The following is an 18,207-nucleotide window of genomic DNA, read 5'->3' on the forward strand; positions in this document are numbered from 1 at the left end:
GTTCGATCTGTTCCCACTTAGTCGCCGGAAATAGGTAAAAAATATCTAAATTTGAACCCGTGAACCGAATTGAAAAGAACAACCATATGGGTTAAGGAATATCTATCTAATATCTTAGGATGGATATAGTATACAAGGAGTATTGAGGGAATAAGAATAATACTATTAATAATAATGGCTAGGAAGATGGAATCATATTGACAGTATTAGCAGAAATAGTAGATTACCGATTACTGGACATAAATCCTTTATGGCGATTCTTGGTCTTGTTTAATTCATGTCGTTTCATTTTTTGTCTTTTATCCTTCCAGGATCGATAAAAAATAATCACCAGCCATGTTTTAGAACCGACTAAATCACCCCAGACCTCGTAATTTATGTTCTTACGGTGCCAAAGCAAGAAACTATGGCGATGAACAGGCTATATAAAGCGCAAGATGAAATATATTTTAGTGGGTTAAATCATTGTAGGAAGGCCAACACCCATGACTCACTTTTTAGGGTGTCTTGTGGAGTACGGAAGAAGTTAACGTCAGACTGGACACCTGGTCCGTGTCTTCTAAACAGTCTACACTAGTAAAGGAACCCAAGGGGTCTGCTGGTGAGGCTAAAAGGGATCATACGCTGTTTTTTGTTCGATCCTCTTACATTTTAAGTTCTAATTTCACCTAGGTCTCCTTTTGTATATTTGAACACATCCCAGTGAAGGGTAGGCATGTCTACAGAAGTATGCCCCCTACCGACTTTGTTTCCTCACATCTGTGTTAATTAGGACGACTAGAACCATCTCAAATTTCACATTCCTCAATTTTATCCCTTGATGGTCAATAATATTGAAAGATCAGTAAATACTGGACCCGCTATTGACTTTCCGCGGTCCCAAATTATTTTCCACATTATTGGAAATATTATCTCTAATTTTATTGACTTAATTGCTTAATTATTCAAACTACATTTTAAACTTTTTTCTGTTTACAATTGTTGCCGAATTTTTGGAGGAATTTGCATGATGGAAATTATTGGAAAGAATGAATCTGAAGAATTTGCTAACATTTTACATCACATGTAGTATCATGTTTATACCTTTTGTAAATAAAATCTTTTGAAATTGTCAGTAAATAACGAAACAACTTTTAAATATTCGTTATCTCCAATAATGAAACGAAATAAAATTGAGATTGGGTTCGCCAAACGTTAGTAGTTCCACTGGAAAGCTTTTTGGAATTAAATGGAATTCTACTAGATTTAACGTGAGGATACCTAACAGCTATATTACATACAATATAATATAGCACTGACGAAGGAGGTTTGATAAGTTATGAAAAGAAGTCTTGTCTCATGTAAACCAACAAACCAACGTATCTGGTTTCACCTTCTTTCCGTTAAGGCCATCTGCTAGAAACAACAGCCAAATGAACCTCAAATCACACCTGAGTTATTGTAAAAGACATTGGATAATGATATAGTCTTAGATATATTGTCTCAATATGAGACGTGATAGTCATGGTTTCCACTAATTGTGTACCAATGTTTATGTATTTTAAATTATTTAACTTATCTCCATCCATATTGACAAAATCTATACCGAAGATAAAAATATTTAATGTGTGTATATAATATAATATAATGGATTAACCGTAGGTTAACTCTGATCGAGCAGACGTTAGGTCAGACATTCCAACCGAAACCTTTTGGAGGGCTATCTACATTATGTAATATATCCCTACTCCTTACGATAGCAATGGTATATAGCTGCTATTTCTAGTAAATCTGTCTACTGTGTGTAGAGGCTCTTTTTCTGGCTTAGCATATTCTTTTAATGTTTTCCTCGTATAGTATGTTCTGGAAAAATTCTCAGGCTTTGAATTTCTACTGGAAATGTTCATTGACTAATTAATTAGTCACTAGCCATGAGTATTTGAAATTAAAAAAAGAAAGTAATTTAAAATCTAGTCTCACCCTTGATTTAATTATTAGTCACATTACATTATATGTACATTATTTATATATATATATATTACAGATAATGCCATTGATAATTAAGACTGATTATGTTCGTTATCGTTCGCTGAGTTTAAAAAAAAAAATTCATTTAGTTAATAGAAATATATCGATTGTTATCTATAATGTATCGAATAAAAATATATCGATTGTAATACAGTGATATATTCAATAGATACATATCGATCATATTAGAAGTAAAACATATATTTTTTACAGATGTTTGGATTAATTCATTTATGGTTCGGATAGTCTGAAGGAATCCTCCTATATGAACAAGATGTATGAATAATAGTAATTATATTGACATAAGTTTAATTAATGAAAGGCTACTATCGAGCTATGACAATCCCAGCTTTTATTCAGACAATAGTTTATCCAAGGTGTCGTTATTTATTTTTTTTTAAAGACGGGGATTTAGGATTTGTAAGATTTTAGCTATTATTTCCAGCAATTTGAGTGACCGTATAGAGAGGCACCCTCACTGGCTCGTATAACTGCTTTTGTGAGGTTATTTAATCCAAAATCAGCGTATAATCGTAGACATTACATCCGTGACAAGCCCCTCTTATGATATGCAGAAAACCCAAGGAGACCTCCAACGTGTACTTTTCTAACAGTTGGATGTAATTTGTATGACATTTGGCTGCTATTTCTAGTAGAGGCTTTCTCGTTTGCTGGACTTATGATGGGGGTGGGTCGACGGTTGATCGTAGATAGCCATATCTGATAGCAGTGTAACATTTTACTTCAAGTTGATTCAGTGAATGTCTCCCCTCTACATAAACGGGTTGTTTTGTAAGAAAGACTTGAAATTTCAACAGTTAAGTAGATTAATAAAATGTATATACTGAGGGAATTTTTTATCCCGATTAACAAATGACCAGCAACTGCCGTCCAAGCTGGTTTATATAATATAGAAATAACACTGCAGTTAATTACTCCAATACACACACACATATATTTGATTAATAAATTCAAAATAGGATAAAAATCTTTTACAAGAATTTTATCAGGAAGCTAGTGTGTAAAAAAAAATCACAAGGGAAGTCTGGTGTGTGGCATTATTCTGTAGTAATGCCCTTATATAAATATATATATATATATATATATATATATATATATATATAGGGGAAGGTTGAGATAGTTTTTGTTATCAGTTGGTAAACAATTACATATGATTTATCCTCTATCAAAGTCAGTACACATATCCTTGTAACGTAATATTTAAGTTTCACATTTCACCGTCTGGTTCAAATGCCCGCAGCATTGAATGTCTATATCTCTAATTTCGACCGACATCGTCTCTTTCTCATTTCCACTGATATCACTAACAAGACATTTTCTATAATGTATTAAAACGAAAGAATCCTAGTTTTCTTTCGTTTTTTTGCCATCGCCACTGTTTGCAATAGTTATTCTTTCACATAATTCGTCTCTCACACCACCAATGTCTCTCTGTTTCTCTCACGGTTCATCCATCTCCTACATTTATTATTTATAATCTTTTAGTGTCTATACGAATCTCGTGTACTTTAATTTTGATGCCAATTCATGTTTACCCACGTAATGTATTTTGTGGCTCAAGTTGTTTGTTAGGAAACAAAATTTGAAATTTTAATGATGTGGAAAGAAATGGAGGTTTTCACTTGGGAGGCTTTCTCGTTTAATTTTTACCATTTTTCCTTACTGCTCCCAATTTTGTCAGCTGATTTTATAATCCCTATCCATTCACCTTTTGTTTTTATTTCTTAATAGTAGTCACTACCATTTTGCAGTTTCCATTCATATCTGATGTTTTCTACGAGTATAAAATCGACCCAATACTTCACTCTTGTTAATGTCTATTCCTACTAATTATCATTATATATCTCTTTCGTAATTGTTTTTCTTTCTTTTATGCTTCGCTTTATTTTGTGTTAGTCAATCCGTTTCTTTATCTTTTAAACGTTGGCTTTAATCGTTTATAATTCTATAAGTAATATTGTTATTAGACATCAACCGATCTCCTAATATTTCCCTTTGATCTCTCCTCCATTTCATATCCTTTATGTTTCTAGTTTCTAAACTTTTTATCTTAACCGCCATTATTTCTGAATATTTGTATTTCCATCCCCGTTTCCTTCTGTTCCTTGGCATGTCTTATAATAATTATTCCCCAATCTTCGTCAAATATAATCCAACATTTGATGGCGGCGCCGTTATTTCTTCTACACGTGACAACTAGAGACCATGGAAGAATATACCAGAAGCTTTCAACATTCCGCCTCGTTACATCTCATTTCTGATGCGAATGGCTTCTCAGAATTCTTATAAAATAAATTGAGATCGCCTAAATTGCAATATCAAACCAATTAAGCGAGTCATGACGAGGACTCCAGAACTCTTACGAATAGTCATACATTTTAGTCCTTCTCCCTTCTGTCATTGAAAAAAAAATTAATAAATAAATAAATAGACAGGCATTTCTAGTCCTAAAAAGACGGTATGGTCACTGTTGGGACAGCTTTAATATAAATCTGCTCGGATCTGGACTAATGAACAACATACGAAGCTATTTTGTAGAAAGAAAACGAAATATCCCCAATGCATACACTTTTATATACACATATATGCTATAAACACATATGTTTTACTTATACACACGATTACAGTATATACATATACACGTACTCACTCACACACACACACACATATACACATACACAGTCCAAAATGGAAGTTGCTAGAAGCTCTCTGCCAGGACCACTCGGTTATCTCCCCTTCCTAAACGTTATATCGCACTCTTCAAACATTTATTTAATCATTTAATTAATAAAAAACATTATCGTTCTCAACTTAGGTTTGTTATTGCAGTTGTGGTTTAGTCTTGATCTTTTCCTACTTGTTAAATCAGAATTTGGATAGTTTCAATCGTATTGTAGTAACTAAGTAACCTTGTCCGTATTTTTAGAAATGAAAATGGTTGAGTGGCTGTGGTTGGTTGGCTGGCTGTAAGAAATCAACTTCGTTAAATATTTACCCAATTTAAATACTCCCCTTTAATTTAGCTGACGCGCTCAACTCTCTGGTTAGCATATTGTAATCGGTCCTTAATCCTTAGCCAACGAAGGATCATTCTACCAAATCTCCTTTAAGGCACGCCCCACACGGAAGTTCCCATTTAAGTATTTCTAGTTAAACCGTGTCTGGATAAACTGGTTTTGTGCTGATTGGAATGCCTTTCAGCAAAAGATTTTCTTAATCAACAATCCTTAAATAGCTTGTGGCTATTAGGAAATGTAACATTAGCGATTTTAAAGAATTTTTTAAAAGAGCTATTTTGTGTTTAGAATATATATATATATGAATAATAACAATGAATGGAGCAAAACGCATATAGATAAAAGTCCCTTTTATTTATATGCGTTTTGCTCCATTTATTGTTATTATTCATATCTACTCAAAATGCATCACTTCAACTTGGTATCTCTACCTATAAAACGGGTGTGATATCCTGTTTTTTTTTTGTGTAATCTTTGCTACCCATGGTAACTATTAATATATTTACATTGTCAAAGCTTTTTTTAAAACTGAGATAATAATATATACATAAACTTATATGTATATATGTATGTATGCATATATATATATATATATATAAGGAAAAGGTTTTGTTTACTTTTCCTTTAATATATATCTGCCGACTCGGAAGTCTACTACAGATCCCTAGCGCCAGACTCGACTGTGAACTAGAAACCTAACTGATGACCAATTATAAGTACGTTTGTGGCGTACCTATTGGTTTAGATCATCAGTGAATTAAATCCTTCATATTCTTTATATATATATATATATTCTCACCACCACTTTTGACGATGTGTCTCATTCTGTATAGACTTATTATTTCATCATTCGACACAGTTCGGTTGAAGTAGTAGATTCCACTCTCATTGATTTACAATTATAGGCATTGTTTGAACTCTTGTTTTTGAATCAATAAACAAGAGCATTTTAAACCTACCGACGTACGGATTTTTTTTCTTCCTGTTGGTGCTGTTTGGAAGGCATAAATGTCGCATCTTCCCCTGTGTTCCATCACAGTGAAGGCTTCATAATTATTCTTTGACCCTCCCCGTTTAAGTATTTCGTGTGTCGGTGAATATAATGTTAATTCTGTACTATTTGTTCAGTAAAGCGAGGTAGGTTGATTATATAGATCCCGTGACATGGTTATATATCATTTATTCACTGCTGTAAATAATAGCAGCCATTTTTCATAGTTACCATTGTTTCTTATGTTAAATTTCCTACTCTCAAGGTGAAACATCTGAATTCAGACAATGAAGTCAGTGCTGACTCAGTGATCTCTTTGGTATGGATCCTGGTTTTAGAATAGGGGCACTGCGTTCTGGTGTTAAAGGCGACTAAAGTGCTAGCGACCTGGACACCAAGCTACTGCTTCAGAAAACCTGTTCAATTCCTTTCGGTAGGGAAAAACGGGAATATAGCAAAGTTGAAGATCTATGCAGACACCACAAACCACTCATTTGTTAGAACGCTGGCGCCAAACTTGGAACCTTTTCAAGATAGATTTTTGTTTGCATGGTTGGAATGGTTCTTGTAGCAATTACTTTTACTGATCTTCCTGTTGCTAAATTATTCGTGGCTCCTGGTCACAATACAATGCTGTCTATAAGATATGAAATAAAAACCATACAGTCAGCCTTACGTTCAGCATCCTAACCCCGTCCTCATTTAAGTGCCTTATTTAATTTTCACATACTTTAGCAATGTCCAGACTTAAAGCTTTCTTGTCAGCACTTGATTTTGAAGCTCTTAACCATGTTGCTCTTTGTTCAAATCCCAAATTAGAGATACATCTCAGTGTAAGAGGATAAATGTGTAACCACTGAAGAACAGGCTGATAAAAACGTATAGATGTAATTTCTAGTCTGCAACTATTCATCTTCAGAACTTTACAAAAATAAGTATATAAACATGATACAAAATAAATTCTTCAATATTTCAAATATTCAAATCAAAAACATTTTTAGAAAAGAATTTTTTAAAATGTTAGAGATACAGGTAGAGGGGAAACTTGAAACACAACTAACGTTGTAAGTACCATCATCTGCATAAACCTTTCTGTCTGTAGATGTCACACACATAATACAAAACTTCTTTTGTGTTGGTGTCATGAAAAATACTTCCAGAACACACTGTAAGGTGGTTGGCAAATGAGCAAAGAAAGTGTAGGGTTGTGATGAGACTTGAGTCCCATCTCATCAAGGACTGCATCCAGTAAATGATATTAAGTTGTTGGTGATAGGAAAAGCATCTAGTTGTAGAAGCCAGGCCAAATGAAACATACAAGCATACAAAATTATGCAGTGGTACAACACTAATTGTGCACAAATCTATGAGGAACTGCATTGAGGCAAATATTCTCACTGGTTGTGGTAAAAGTGACACAGCCTTCATACCACTTATACCATCTAATGTCCCATTCCAATTTAAGCTGTTACAGTTTCTTATCCCACTTTCTTTTGCCATGAGCATTAATAACACCCAGGGCCAAATACTAAAAGTTGCTGGATTGCAACTTGAAGAACAGAAGTTTGTATATGAAATCCATCTTTTTTCCTACTTCAATTATGTTTTTCTCTTATATAATACATACATACTGCCTATTCAAACGTTAAAAGGAACAAATGGACATCCCACTTGACCTGTAGCCTTTTCGGTGCCATCGCAGTCACCTGGATTCTGTAAAGCTATTCTTCTATATGATATACCCATTTTTCTAGCTTCTCAGCCTGAGAAACAGTAAAAGTAATTACCTGATTCATGATGGGTATTACTGCTAGTATGTATGTAATATATATACTCATGCACATGAACACACTTGTGTATCATGTGTGTGTGCACACATAACATATTTCTTTTAATATCCATTGTCCATGCTGGAATAGGTTAGACAGTTTGACCAGGGCTAGTAAGCTGAGGGACTGCACCAGACTCCAGTCTGATTTGGCATGGTTTCTATGGCTGGATGCCCTTCCTAACACCAACCACTCCAAGAGTGAAATGGGTGCTTTTATGTGACACCGGCATGGGTGTTTGTTGCGTGACACCAGTATCCACCACGACTATGATTTCACTTGGTTTGATGGGTCTTCTCAAGCATGGCATATTGCCAAAGGTCTTGGTCATTTCTCATTGCCTCCATGAGGCCCAACGCTTGAAAGGTGCTTCTTACATGCCACCAGCACAGGTGCTATTTACACAACACTGGTATCATCCACATTGCCTCTGCGAGGTCCAACACTCAACAGTTATATTTTATATGCCACCAGCACAGGTGCCAGATGCCCCTGAGACGCCCAACGCTCGAAAGGTGCTTTTTACATGCCACCAGCATGAGTGCCAATTACGTGACACTGGCATTGGCCATGACTATGATTTCATTTAGCTTGACGGGTCTTCTCAAGCATGACATATCGCCAAAGGCCTGTTTGAAGATCATGCTTCACCACCTTATCTCGAGTCTTCTTGGGTTTACCTCTTCCACAGGTTCTCTCGACAAAGTAGAGATTGGCACTTTATACAACTGTCCTCGTCCATACACATCACATGACCATACCAGCACAGTCGTCTCTCTTGTACACCACATCTGTTGCCTCTTAGGCCCAACTTTTCTCTCAAGATGCTTACACTGTGTTGTACATGCACATTGACATTGCACATCCAGCAAAGCATACTCGCTTCATTTCTTTCAAGCCTATGCATGTCTTCAGCTATCACAGCCCATGTTTCACTGCTATGAAGGAATTTGGTAGTTAGAAACTGCATTTGTGTCTGTGTAAATGCTGATATTTCATATGTTACCATTTGACCAGAGCAGTGCTGATGTTGATTCTATGATCTGTTTGCTCTGCACTTCAAAAACTTGTGAAATAGCAGAGGAAGAGCAGCTGTCCATAAAATCCAGTCTAAATATCAGTTCTTGTTCAAACTATACAAGCATGGAAAAAAAAAATCAATGTTAAATGAATCCTATCTATAGCTATCTGTGTGTGTTGAACCTAATTAGCATTTAGGTGAGTGATCACTTGGAAGACGTAGGTGCTATAAGCAGCTCTTCATTTCTATAGGCATAGCCTGATTCTTTAAGATGTTTGCTTCCCCATCATGTGATTTAGGGTTCAGCCCCTTTGGAACCTTGGGTAAATGACTTTTACTATAACGATGGGCCATCCCAAGTTGGTGGAGACTGAAAGCAGCTCATTGTGTGCATATGTGTTTCTATGTGTTGACCTTTCTTATGAAAGCAGTGGGGGTTTTTTTGTTTTTTTTTTGCTTCCAATCTTCCATGAAAATCTGCCTGGCTAAAGTGAAATATTACCTTACTTGAAAGGCAGGTGAGAGTAAGTAAAAAGAAGGGCATCCTGCTGTAGAAAATTTTTTAATGAATTCTAGCTGTTTCATGGAAGCATAAAAAGTGAATATTAAAACAATGGGTGTGCATATGTGTGTGTGTACATTTATAAAGATCTATGTACGATCATATATACATCTCCATATGTGCATACTTATGCACACATTTATACATGGCTTTAGGAAGGGCATCCAGCCGTAGAAATAATGGCAAATCAGACTAGAGTCTGGTGCAATCTTCCAGCTTGACAGCCCTGGTCAGACCACACAACCTATGCCAGCATGGAAAATGGACATTAAATGATGTACATTACATGTATGCACTATATATATAGTGAAAGAAGTGGTGTGGAATTAGATCTACAGATGTGGTGTACTTAACAATTTTTCCCTCAACACCTGTTTTTGTGTATGTATGGGAAATCTTTACATGGCTGCCAAAATATGTTAGAAATAGCATCCAATTGTCCCTCAAATCACACCCGGCTCTTCTTTAGTTGAGTAACTCTTCAAGTCATGCATAAATAAAAGATCTATTCGAAACAGATTACAAGACTACAAATAAATTTTTTTGTAATTTAATGTAACGTGCATTTTCTTGTCACATAAATTTTTATTCTGATCTTCTGTTAAATTTTCTGCTGAAATTTTCCAAGTAAAAATTATGACCTATTACATATTCCAAAACTCAACCACAAATTATTTTATTGGTTCAAAGAAAATAGCTTTGCAATTTAAAATAATTCTTTTTTTTTTTATCAGAATCTTAAACTGAGACAATTTTTAGAAAATAAGAAAAATGTTTCATATTTAATTTTGTAGAACCTGAAGATTTAGATCCTTAATGGAAAGAAAAAAAATGGGGAGCATTTAGTTATCTTTTATAAGGAAACCCTTAATTTAAAATTGGTGTTGAGAAGTGTATATTACTCACAAATTGTTTTTTTTTCTTTGATTTAGTACTTTTGTCATTAGTATATTATATTCTAAGTGATAGATCACTAGAATTGGTAGTGTCTCTGGCTTTTTGCATTCAAATCTTGAGTACTGGAGTGTGATTTGATAACCTCCACCTCCATTAGTGGTATTGTCCTTGTACAAGAAAAGATTATTAAATTAAATTCAACCAAAATTATTATTAAAAGGTTTTGTTTTTTTCTAATTGACCTCTTTGTACTTTTTCTCAAATCCTTCCAGAGAGCATGCTTTATTATCTGTATGATGTGCAGATCAACCTCAAACCTTTGCATCCATTATTACTATTCCAGTTGTATTTAAATTATTTTTCTGGTTGGATTCCATTTTAGGAAAGAAGCCACAGCTGACATTGCAGAGAGGAAGAAAGAAGAGGGAAATCAGTTTTTTAAATCTGCTGCTTACATTGATGCCCTGCGTTGTTATGAAGATGCTATACGTGAGTAGACTACATTCTACATGCTTTTTCTCATCAGTAGCAGCTTATGGGAACAAGATCACACTCTATAGCTTTGCAGTCTCCTGAGAGAGTTAGGGTTGCATCACGTTTATCTTTTATACTCTCATATTATGACAATTATTTTCGTAAAAATGTTCTGGGTTGATAATAGAATTTGTAATAATCTGGAGTTGAGCCGATTCTGCAGCTCTTATACTAAATATTGGTCTTGGACTATTGAAAAAAAAAAAGATAATTGTTGTTGTGACTGAATTGAGAGAAATAATAGAATGTTGAGCTTACATTAGTTACGTCTTTGTTTCTTGTTAAAAAAAAAATCTTAGATGTATAAAACGATGACCACTTGTTTTACTGTGGGTAAACTTTTTAACTTATAAATTTTTATGACTGCAGGATGAAATCATTATTGTGATGACAGGAAATAGTTAGTGTTGTAATAAATTCTTGGTAAACTGAATCTGCAGTCTAGTTTCAATTCCTAATCCAAGCTGCAGTTTCTTTTAGCCTGGTACCTTTGAGAAAGGTACAAGTACCAAAACTTTACCATGTTCACACATCCAGGTGGCTCTTTCATGTGCTCTCTTATATCTCAAGAGACTGTCAAAAGTTCTTCACGCAGTTCTGGGAATTTACTGCACAAGTAGCAGGCATATTTTTGATCTTAAGCTTTTGTGTTGAAATAGACTTATTTAGTGATATTCAGCTGCTTTAATATTAAAGCATTAATATTGTCATTTTTTTTTTATCAAAAGTACACATCCTTAATTAGAGTTGATAGGGCAAAACTAATGCCATTTTTGAAATTGGTACTGCAAACATTGATCAGACTAGGTCTGACTTTCGAGGCACCAAAACGTAAGGTGCACTAAGAGTCCTTAATTCCATTCCACAAGTGGATACATCAATATAAATGGACATGTTGCATCTCCAAAGCCAAAACCGCTAATGTGAAACTGATGGTATGTTTAGAAGCATTGCCTCAGGTATACTTGAGAATATATTGAAGTTCTAAGGTGCCAGGATTTATTTTTATTGCCAATGTGATTATTGCTAATTCTGATAGTATTGTAACGAAAGTCTGCTAACTCTAGCACAATCAGAGGACTAAGGTAGTGAAGTAGATAGACTATTCAGAATCTAAGCTCTGTCTGTGTGCTTGTTATTTTCATTATTAGTAGCACTTGAAGCAACTTCCTCTCTGATGTTACTAAGCAGCTATTTTTGGTAACAGAAAATATGAGTTGTGTATTTGCCTTCTAGCTGAGTGTTTCAATGAGATTTATTTACATTGAGATTTCAACAAAAAAATAAAAGTGCTACATCATATTGTCTGAGTTTGTTACATATTTAGAACAGCAATGCTATATATACCCTGCTCCTCTTATTTTTTTATCTTTGATACTGTTGTAGCATTATTTTGGTTGCTTAATGTACAGCCGGTTGTTTGACTGTAGTAGGGGGTTACTGGCGATTCCACTGGGACTGTATCAGTTTAGTGTAGTAACAGAATCAAGTATTATTTGAGTATTGTTGTATTAAAAGCATTCCAGGCAAGGCCATCTTGCCTATCTCTTGGATACATACTATGTCTGGTACCACATTACTTAATGTGTCTATTTTCAAGACCATGGAGTGTATGTAATTTGAAAGATGTCTTGCTGCTATTTTTAGCAGGTTGAATTGCCATGCCAATGCTTCCCCCATTGTAGTTGTCTATAAATACATTGCATCAATAAAAGCAAACTTCCTTTCCTTCTCTTGCCTGTTTGCTTGTCTAACTTTCAGTTGTAATTGTAATTGCAATGTTAGTTTATTGGCAAAAGAAGTGAGCTGTGCATGTCTAAAAAATATGCCTTCAATTGTTTTAATGTTTTTTTTTTTCTATGAGTAGTGTGAATTTGTAGAATGATCAATCACAATTGGTGATATTATCTGATTAGCAAAGCTTAATGGCTCCAAACCTGCTACTTTGACTGTTATCCTCGGACTCGTTTTGTCAAGTGGAGTCTAATGGTGTATTAGATCATCCAGCTGTACAAACTCTGCCAGATCAGATTGGAACCTGGTGCAGCCATCCGGTTCACCAGCCCTCAGTCAAATCGTCCAACCCATGCTAGCATGGAAAGCGGACATTAAACGATGATGATTAGCGTTTTCTTGCCTAACTTGGATTTTTCTTGCCTAACAGTGGATTTGAAATGAAATATTTCAGAATATATACCATATTTGATGGCACATCCCAAAAACCCCTCCTGCTCGTCTATGTCAAGTTAGGCTTCTCATAAGCTATTCTTATCCTTGGTGCTCTTTTTCCTCTGTTCTGTTGAAATAGGTGGGCATCTTTTATTCCTCAAATATTGTGTAGATGGACACACACACAAACACACAGAGTTGCTGTATTTTCAAATGCCTAAGTGCAATGCATTTTCTTGGAATGAATCAAAAGTGAGAAAGAATTAGCATCATCATACATCGGTTTTCCATGTTGGTATGGGTTGAATGACTTGACAGAAACTGGGGCTGTACTTGACAGAAAGGCGGTGAGCTGGCAGAAACGTTAGCATGCCGTGTGAAATGCTTAGCGGTATTTTGTCTGTCGCTACGTTCTGAGTTGAACTTCCGCCAAGGTCAACTTTGCCTTTCATCCTTTCGGGGTCGATAAATTAAGTACCAGTTACGCACTGGGGTCGATGTAATCGACTTAATCCCTTTGTCTGTCCTTGTTTGTCCCCTCTATGCTTAGCCCCTTGTGGGCAGTAAAGAAAAAAGAAACTGGGGCTGTACCCAGTTCCATATTCTTTTTTTTTGGGTTTGGTTTCTACCGCTTGATGCCCTTCCTTATGCCACCCATTTCAATGTGTACTGGGTACCTTTTACGTGACACCATCACTAGTGCTTTTTATAGGGCATCATCACTAGTACATCTTACGTGGTGACAGTATGTTGTCACATCAAAATCTTTTACTTGCAAAGCAAAATATAAACTCTTTACATCATTCAGGTTTCTTCAATTCCAGTAAAACTTTCTAAAAAATTTTCAACATTCACCTTTCTGTCGAAAGGGTCCAAAGCCCAAGGTTGCTTTCCTGTAAATTTATTAGATTTATATTAGAAGCATATGAGAACCTCCAACCAGTATGGTGAGAATCATGTATTGGAAAATGCTGAGTATAAAACTGTCATGTTAAATCCTAAATCTACCCTTAAGAAAACAGTTTAACGATTTATTTACTGTTTGGAAGATCTAATATCTTAAGAAGATCGAGGCAGTTGTCGACTTCTTTCCAACAAAATATAAGTAGACTTGTCATCCTGTAATAACACTATAACCTGATTTTTGTCCTTGGGTAGCAACTGTTATTTCCTATTTGCTTACCCCTAGAAAGTATGTAAAATGGCTAATGTTTCCTTCAAATTTTGCTTTTGTTACGTTTATTCAAACCCCAAAGAATCTCTCAACACATGGCTATGATGCTCCGCCACTACTGCTCATCATCAGATATGGATATATTGTCAGCCACTAAGAGACATGCCCAAGTGGGTAAGGTCAAGCAAGTGACAAGCAAATCTGGTATTGAGCAGAATATTTGCTATAACAATATTTCTGCTTCAGCAACTCAGCGCTGAATCTGTCTGAAATATAATGGAAAATGGGTCAGTTTGAAAACATTGATGCCCCAGTCACAAAAGTAAGTTTGAAGGGAATAGTGATTTCAGTTCATTTCTAGACAGAAACAAATAGAAAATAATACTTATTGACCAAAGACGAAAAATAGATAAATATTTTGTTATTTGATAGGTGCAGGTGTGATAAGGAGCTTGCTTCCCAACCACACGGTTCCGGGTTCGATACCTACTGCATGCCACCTTGGGCATGCAATGACACCGAATAGAATTTATCTTATTTTTTTGTGTATTATTAAAAAATGTCCTACACCATCCTGTATGGATATACTGATCAATAACTATAGAAAATAGATCATGATCTCAGGTATGTATTTGGTCCCAGTGGCATTGTTTTTCACAGCCCTAGACTACACTGCACCAGGCATGTTTCTTTTCTCGGTCAGTTATGAATGGTTAGTGACAGATTAGTGTTGGGAGTGTCTGATATTGATCAGTTAAAACAACTTCCTCATTCTTAAACTAAGTGTTTATATGTAAAATGTCTGTATATGTATTTATTATCTGTCCTCCAAACAGTAAAACTTGAAAGTTGAACAAGACTTTCTGAAAATGGGTCTTACATAATTAGACATTCTGAACACCAAATATTAGCAGTTAATTTATAAGTTGATTGTTTTTTTTTTTTTTTTTTTTCATTGTACAGGATTGTGTCCAGCACATGCTCCTTATTATGGTAATCGAGCAGCTACCTACATTATGATGATGAAATACCCAGAAGCCTTAGCTGATGCAAGGACTGCTGTATCACTAGATAATACTTTTCTTAAAGTAAGTACAAACAATGCTAGTCTGTGTTTATTGTGTCTAACTGTTGGGAGGGAATAGGAAGTAACCTTTTTTTCAGGTTCCTGTTATAAAATTAATCATGTGGGAAAAATTATTGAAATTCCAATTTTTTTCACCTCCTCTCTCTGTTCATTAGTCTGTCAGCTAGTATCTTGAGAATCCCTGAAGGAGAGAGAGAGTGGAAGTTGGGGTGGAGAAGTTGTTGGAAGTGGACAGTGAGAGAGAATGAGGTAGATGGTGGTGGAACAGTGTGTGTATGTGTCCCCTTGTCTTGACATTGCATGCTGATTGTGAGCCAGTGTCATGATCATGCAAGGGGTGTTGTTTGCAGCCTTCTGTGAAAACGTCTTTGCCAGGGGAAAATGAAGGTTGGCAGCAGAAAGAATATCTAGCCAAAGAAAATCTCCCTCAACAAATCCTGTGTTCCCTTGGAAATCTATAACCAGCATTTACAGTTTGCAATATAAAATTAACCCCCAAAATATCAAGATATATATTCTACTGAACACATTAGTGACTGTTTCTTGAAGGAGATATTTGATTTCTTAGCCTGTCATAAATTATGAAGATGTATGTGACACTATATATATATATATATATATTATAAAATATACAAAATCGCTCGTATTAAATACATAAATACTTTAATACAATAGCGCACTCAATATAAATTCAGGATATAATATTCTCATTGAATATATTTAACTAAAGATTTATATATATGCATATATATATATATATATATATAGTCTCAGGTGTGGCTGTGTGGTAAAGAGTTCACTTCCCAACTACAGAACTTCCTTGCCATATCACAGTATGGTGCACTCTCAGTTCATCGCGGATTTTTCTGGCTAATATATGTAAACTCCTCAGTATATCACAGGTTTCACTGGCCAATAGGTATTTATATTTTTTTAGATTTTGATTATTTCTGTAAGAGGTTTTGGAATGTAATATCCACGATAGTTGAGGGATTACTGTACATGGTTTTGAACTCAGTCCCACTGTGTAGCATCATGGGCGTCTTCTACAACAGTCTCAGTCTGTTCAAAGCCTTGTCAGTGGGTTTGGTACTTGTGTGTTTCTTTATCCTTGTCTTGATAGTTGTAAATGATTGTCGTGGAGGTACAATGGCCCAGTGGTTAGGGCAATGTACTCGCGGTCGTAGGATCGCGGTTTTGATTCCCAGACCAGACGTTGTGAGTGTTTGTTGAGCGAAGACACCTAAAGCTCCACGAGGCTCCGGCAGGGGATGGTGGCGAACCCTGCTCTACTCCTTCACCACAACTTTCTCTCACTCTTTCTTCCTGTTTCTGTTGTACCTGTATTTTGAAGGGCCAGCCTTGTCACACTCTGTCACATTGAATCTCCCTGAGAACTACGTTAAGGGTTCATGTATCCGTGGAGTGCTCAGCCACTTGCACGTTAATTTCACGAGCAGGCTGTTCCATTGATTGGATCAGCTGGAACCCTCGTCGTAACCAATGGAGTGCTACAAAATGATTGTCACTGTCGTACAAACAGTGTTATTTGTTTCCTATCTTCTATGAAAACGCATCTGGCCATGGGGAAATATTTACCTTGTTTTGTGACAGGTGAAAGTTGACAACAGGAAGGGTGTATGGCTGTACATAATTTGCATGCAAAATGATGGTGATGTGATATACACAGTATATATACACACACACATACACACATGATGACTACTTGTGTTATCAAAACTTATTTGTAGTATCTGATTGAGACCTATGATTAAAAGCATTCCATCTTGTGACATTTCTTTTAGGTATGATTATTTTCGTACTACATTATCCAACGTATCTTTTCTTACTCAAGATAGTGTAATTCAGCTGCTATTACTAGTAGATCAGTTGACAGTTCAGATGGAAGGGTGTCTGCCAAATCAATCTCTTGTATTGATTTTTTTTTTTTTTTCCTTACAGGGCCATCTCCGAGAAGGCAAATGTCACATGATGTTGGGCGACACATGTGCAGCACTTAGGAGTTATGAAGCTGTATTACAACTTGATCCTACAAATGCAACGGCTATGAAGGAGGTAAGTCTGAGTTATATGTATTCTAAAATTTTATTCTATTTAAATTCAGTTTTGTTGATTTGGGTTTGGTTGTTTCTGTGAACTCGGGTACCTCACTAAATGGTTGTATTGTGCTTTCTTGGAAATGTGGTACCCTGCCCTTCTCCTTCAGTCAGTCTGTACTTGATGTACTCCAATCACTCTTGCAAGCAATGTTTTTTCAGTAACGTTTTGTGTTCTCTACCAGGTGAAACTTGTTCAACAGATGCAAGAACTGGAGACCATGGCAGAAGCTGATTTTGTCAAAGAAGATTACAGAAGAGTAAGTCATGACAAATTACTGTTTATTTCTGACTAATATTACATTTTTTCTGTTTTGTTATTTGTAGATAGTACATGGTTCAAAATGTGATATATATATATATATATATATATATATATATATATATATATATATATATTTAATTAATACAATAATAGGATGAACTCTTATATAAGAATTTATGAAGTAGTTATCATGAAAAAATTTCATAGGGAAGAATCTATCGTTTTTCCCTAAATCACATTTATCTATTTATATATATATATATATATATATATATATATATATATATATATATATATATAAATTTTAATAAGAGCTTTGACGCTAAATCCATATATATTAAAGTTTATTACCTATGTATACATTTCTGTATAAGGTCAAATTCAACTCTTCATTCAAGTTAAATAAGTAAATTACCGTACACATCCTCAGGGTAAAAAGTAAAAAGTTCAATATATACGGATTTAGCGTCAAAGCTCTTATTAAAATTTTTTAATATATAACCAAGGAGATCGATT

The 18,207-nt window shown here is 35.2% G+C and overlaps 1 protein-coding gene across 4 annotated transcripts in view; it reads left to right on the forward strand.

Annotated features, from left to right (window-relative positions):
- The window catches only part of LOC106877270 (dnaJ homolog subfamily C member 7), a 39,061-nt gene that overhangs the window by 752 nt on the left and 20,102 nt on the right, over positions 1-18,207 (forward strand). For all 4 annotated transcript variants that reach the window (XM_089340639.1, XM_089340641.1, XM_089340640.1 and 1 more), the window contains exons 2-5: positions 10,728-10,834; positions 15,186-15,310; positions 17,272-17,385; positions 17,612-17,686. In XM_089340639.1, coding sequence (XP_089196765.1) covers positions 10,728-10,834; positions 15,186-15,310; positions 17,272-17,385; positions 17,612-17,686 — 421 coding nt within the window. The remainder of the gene's footprint in view (positions 1-10,727; positions 10,835-15,185; positions 15,311-17,271; positions 17,386-17,611; positions 17,687-18,207) is intronic.

This window comes from Octopus bimaculoides, chromosome 23, assembly GCF_046866305.1.
Source record: "Octopus bimaculoides isolate indiv1 chromosome 23, ASM4686630v1, whole genome shotgun sequence".
Classification (NCBI taxonomy): Eukaryota; Metazoa; Mollusca; class Cephalopoda; order Octopoda; family Octopodidae; genus Octopus; species Octopus bimaculoides.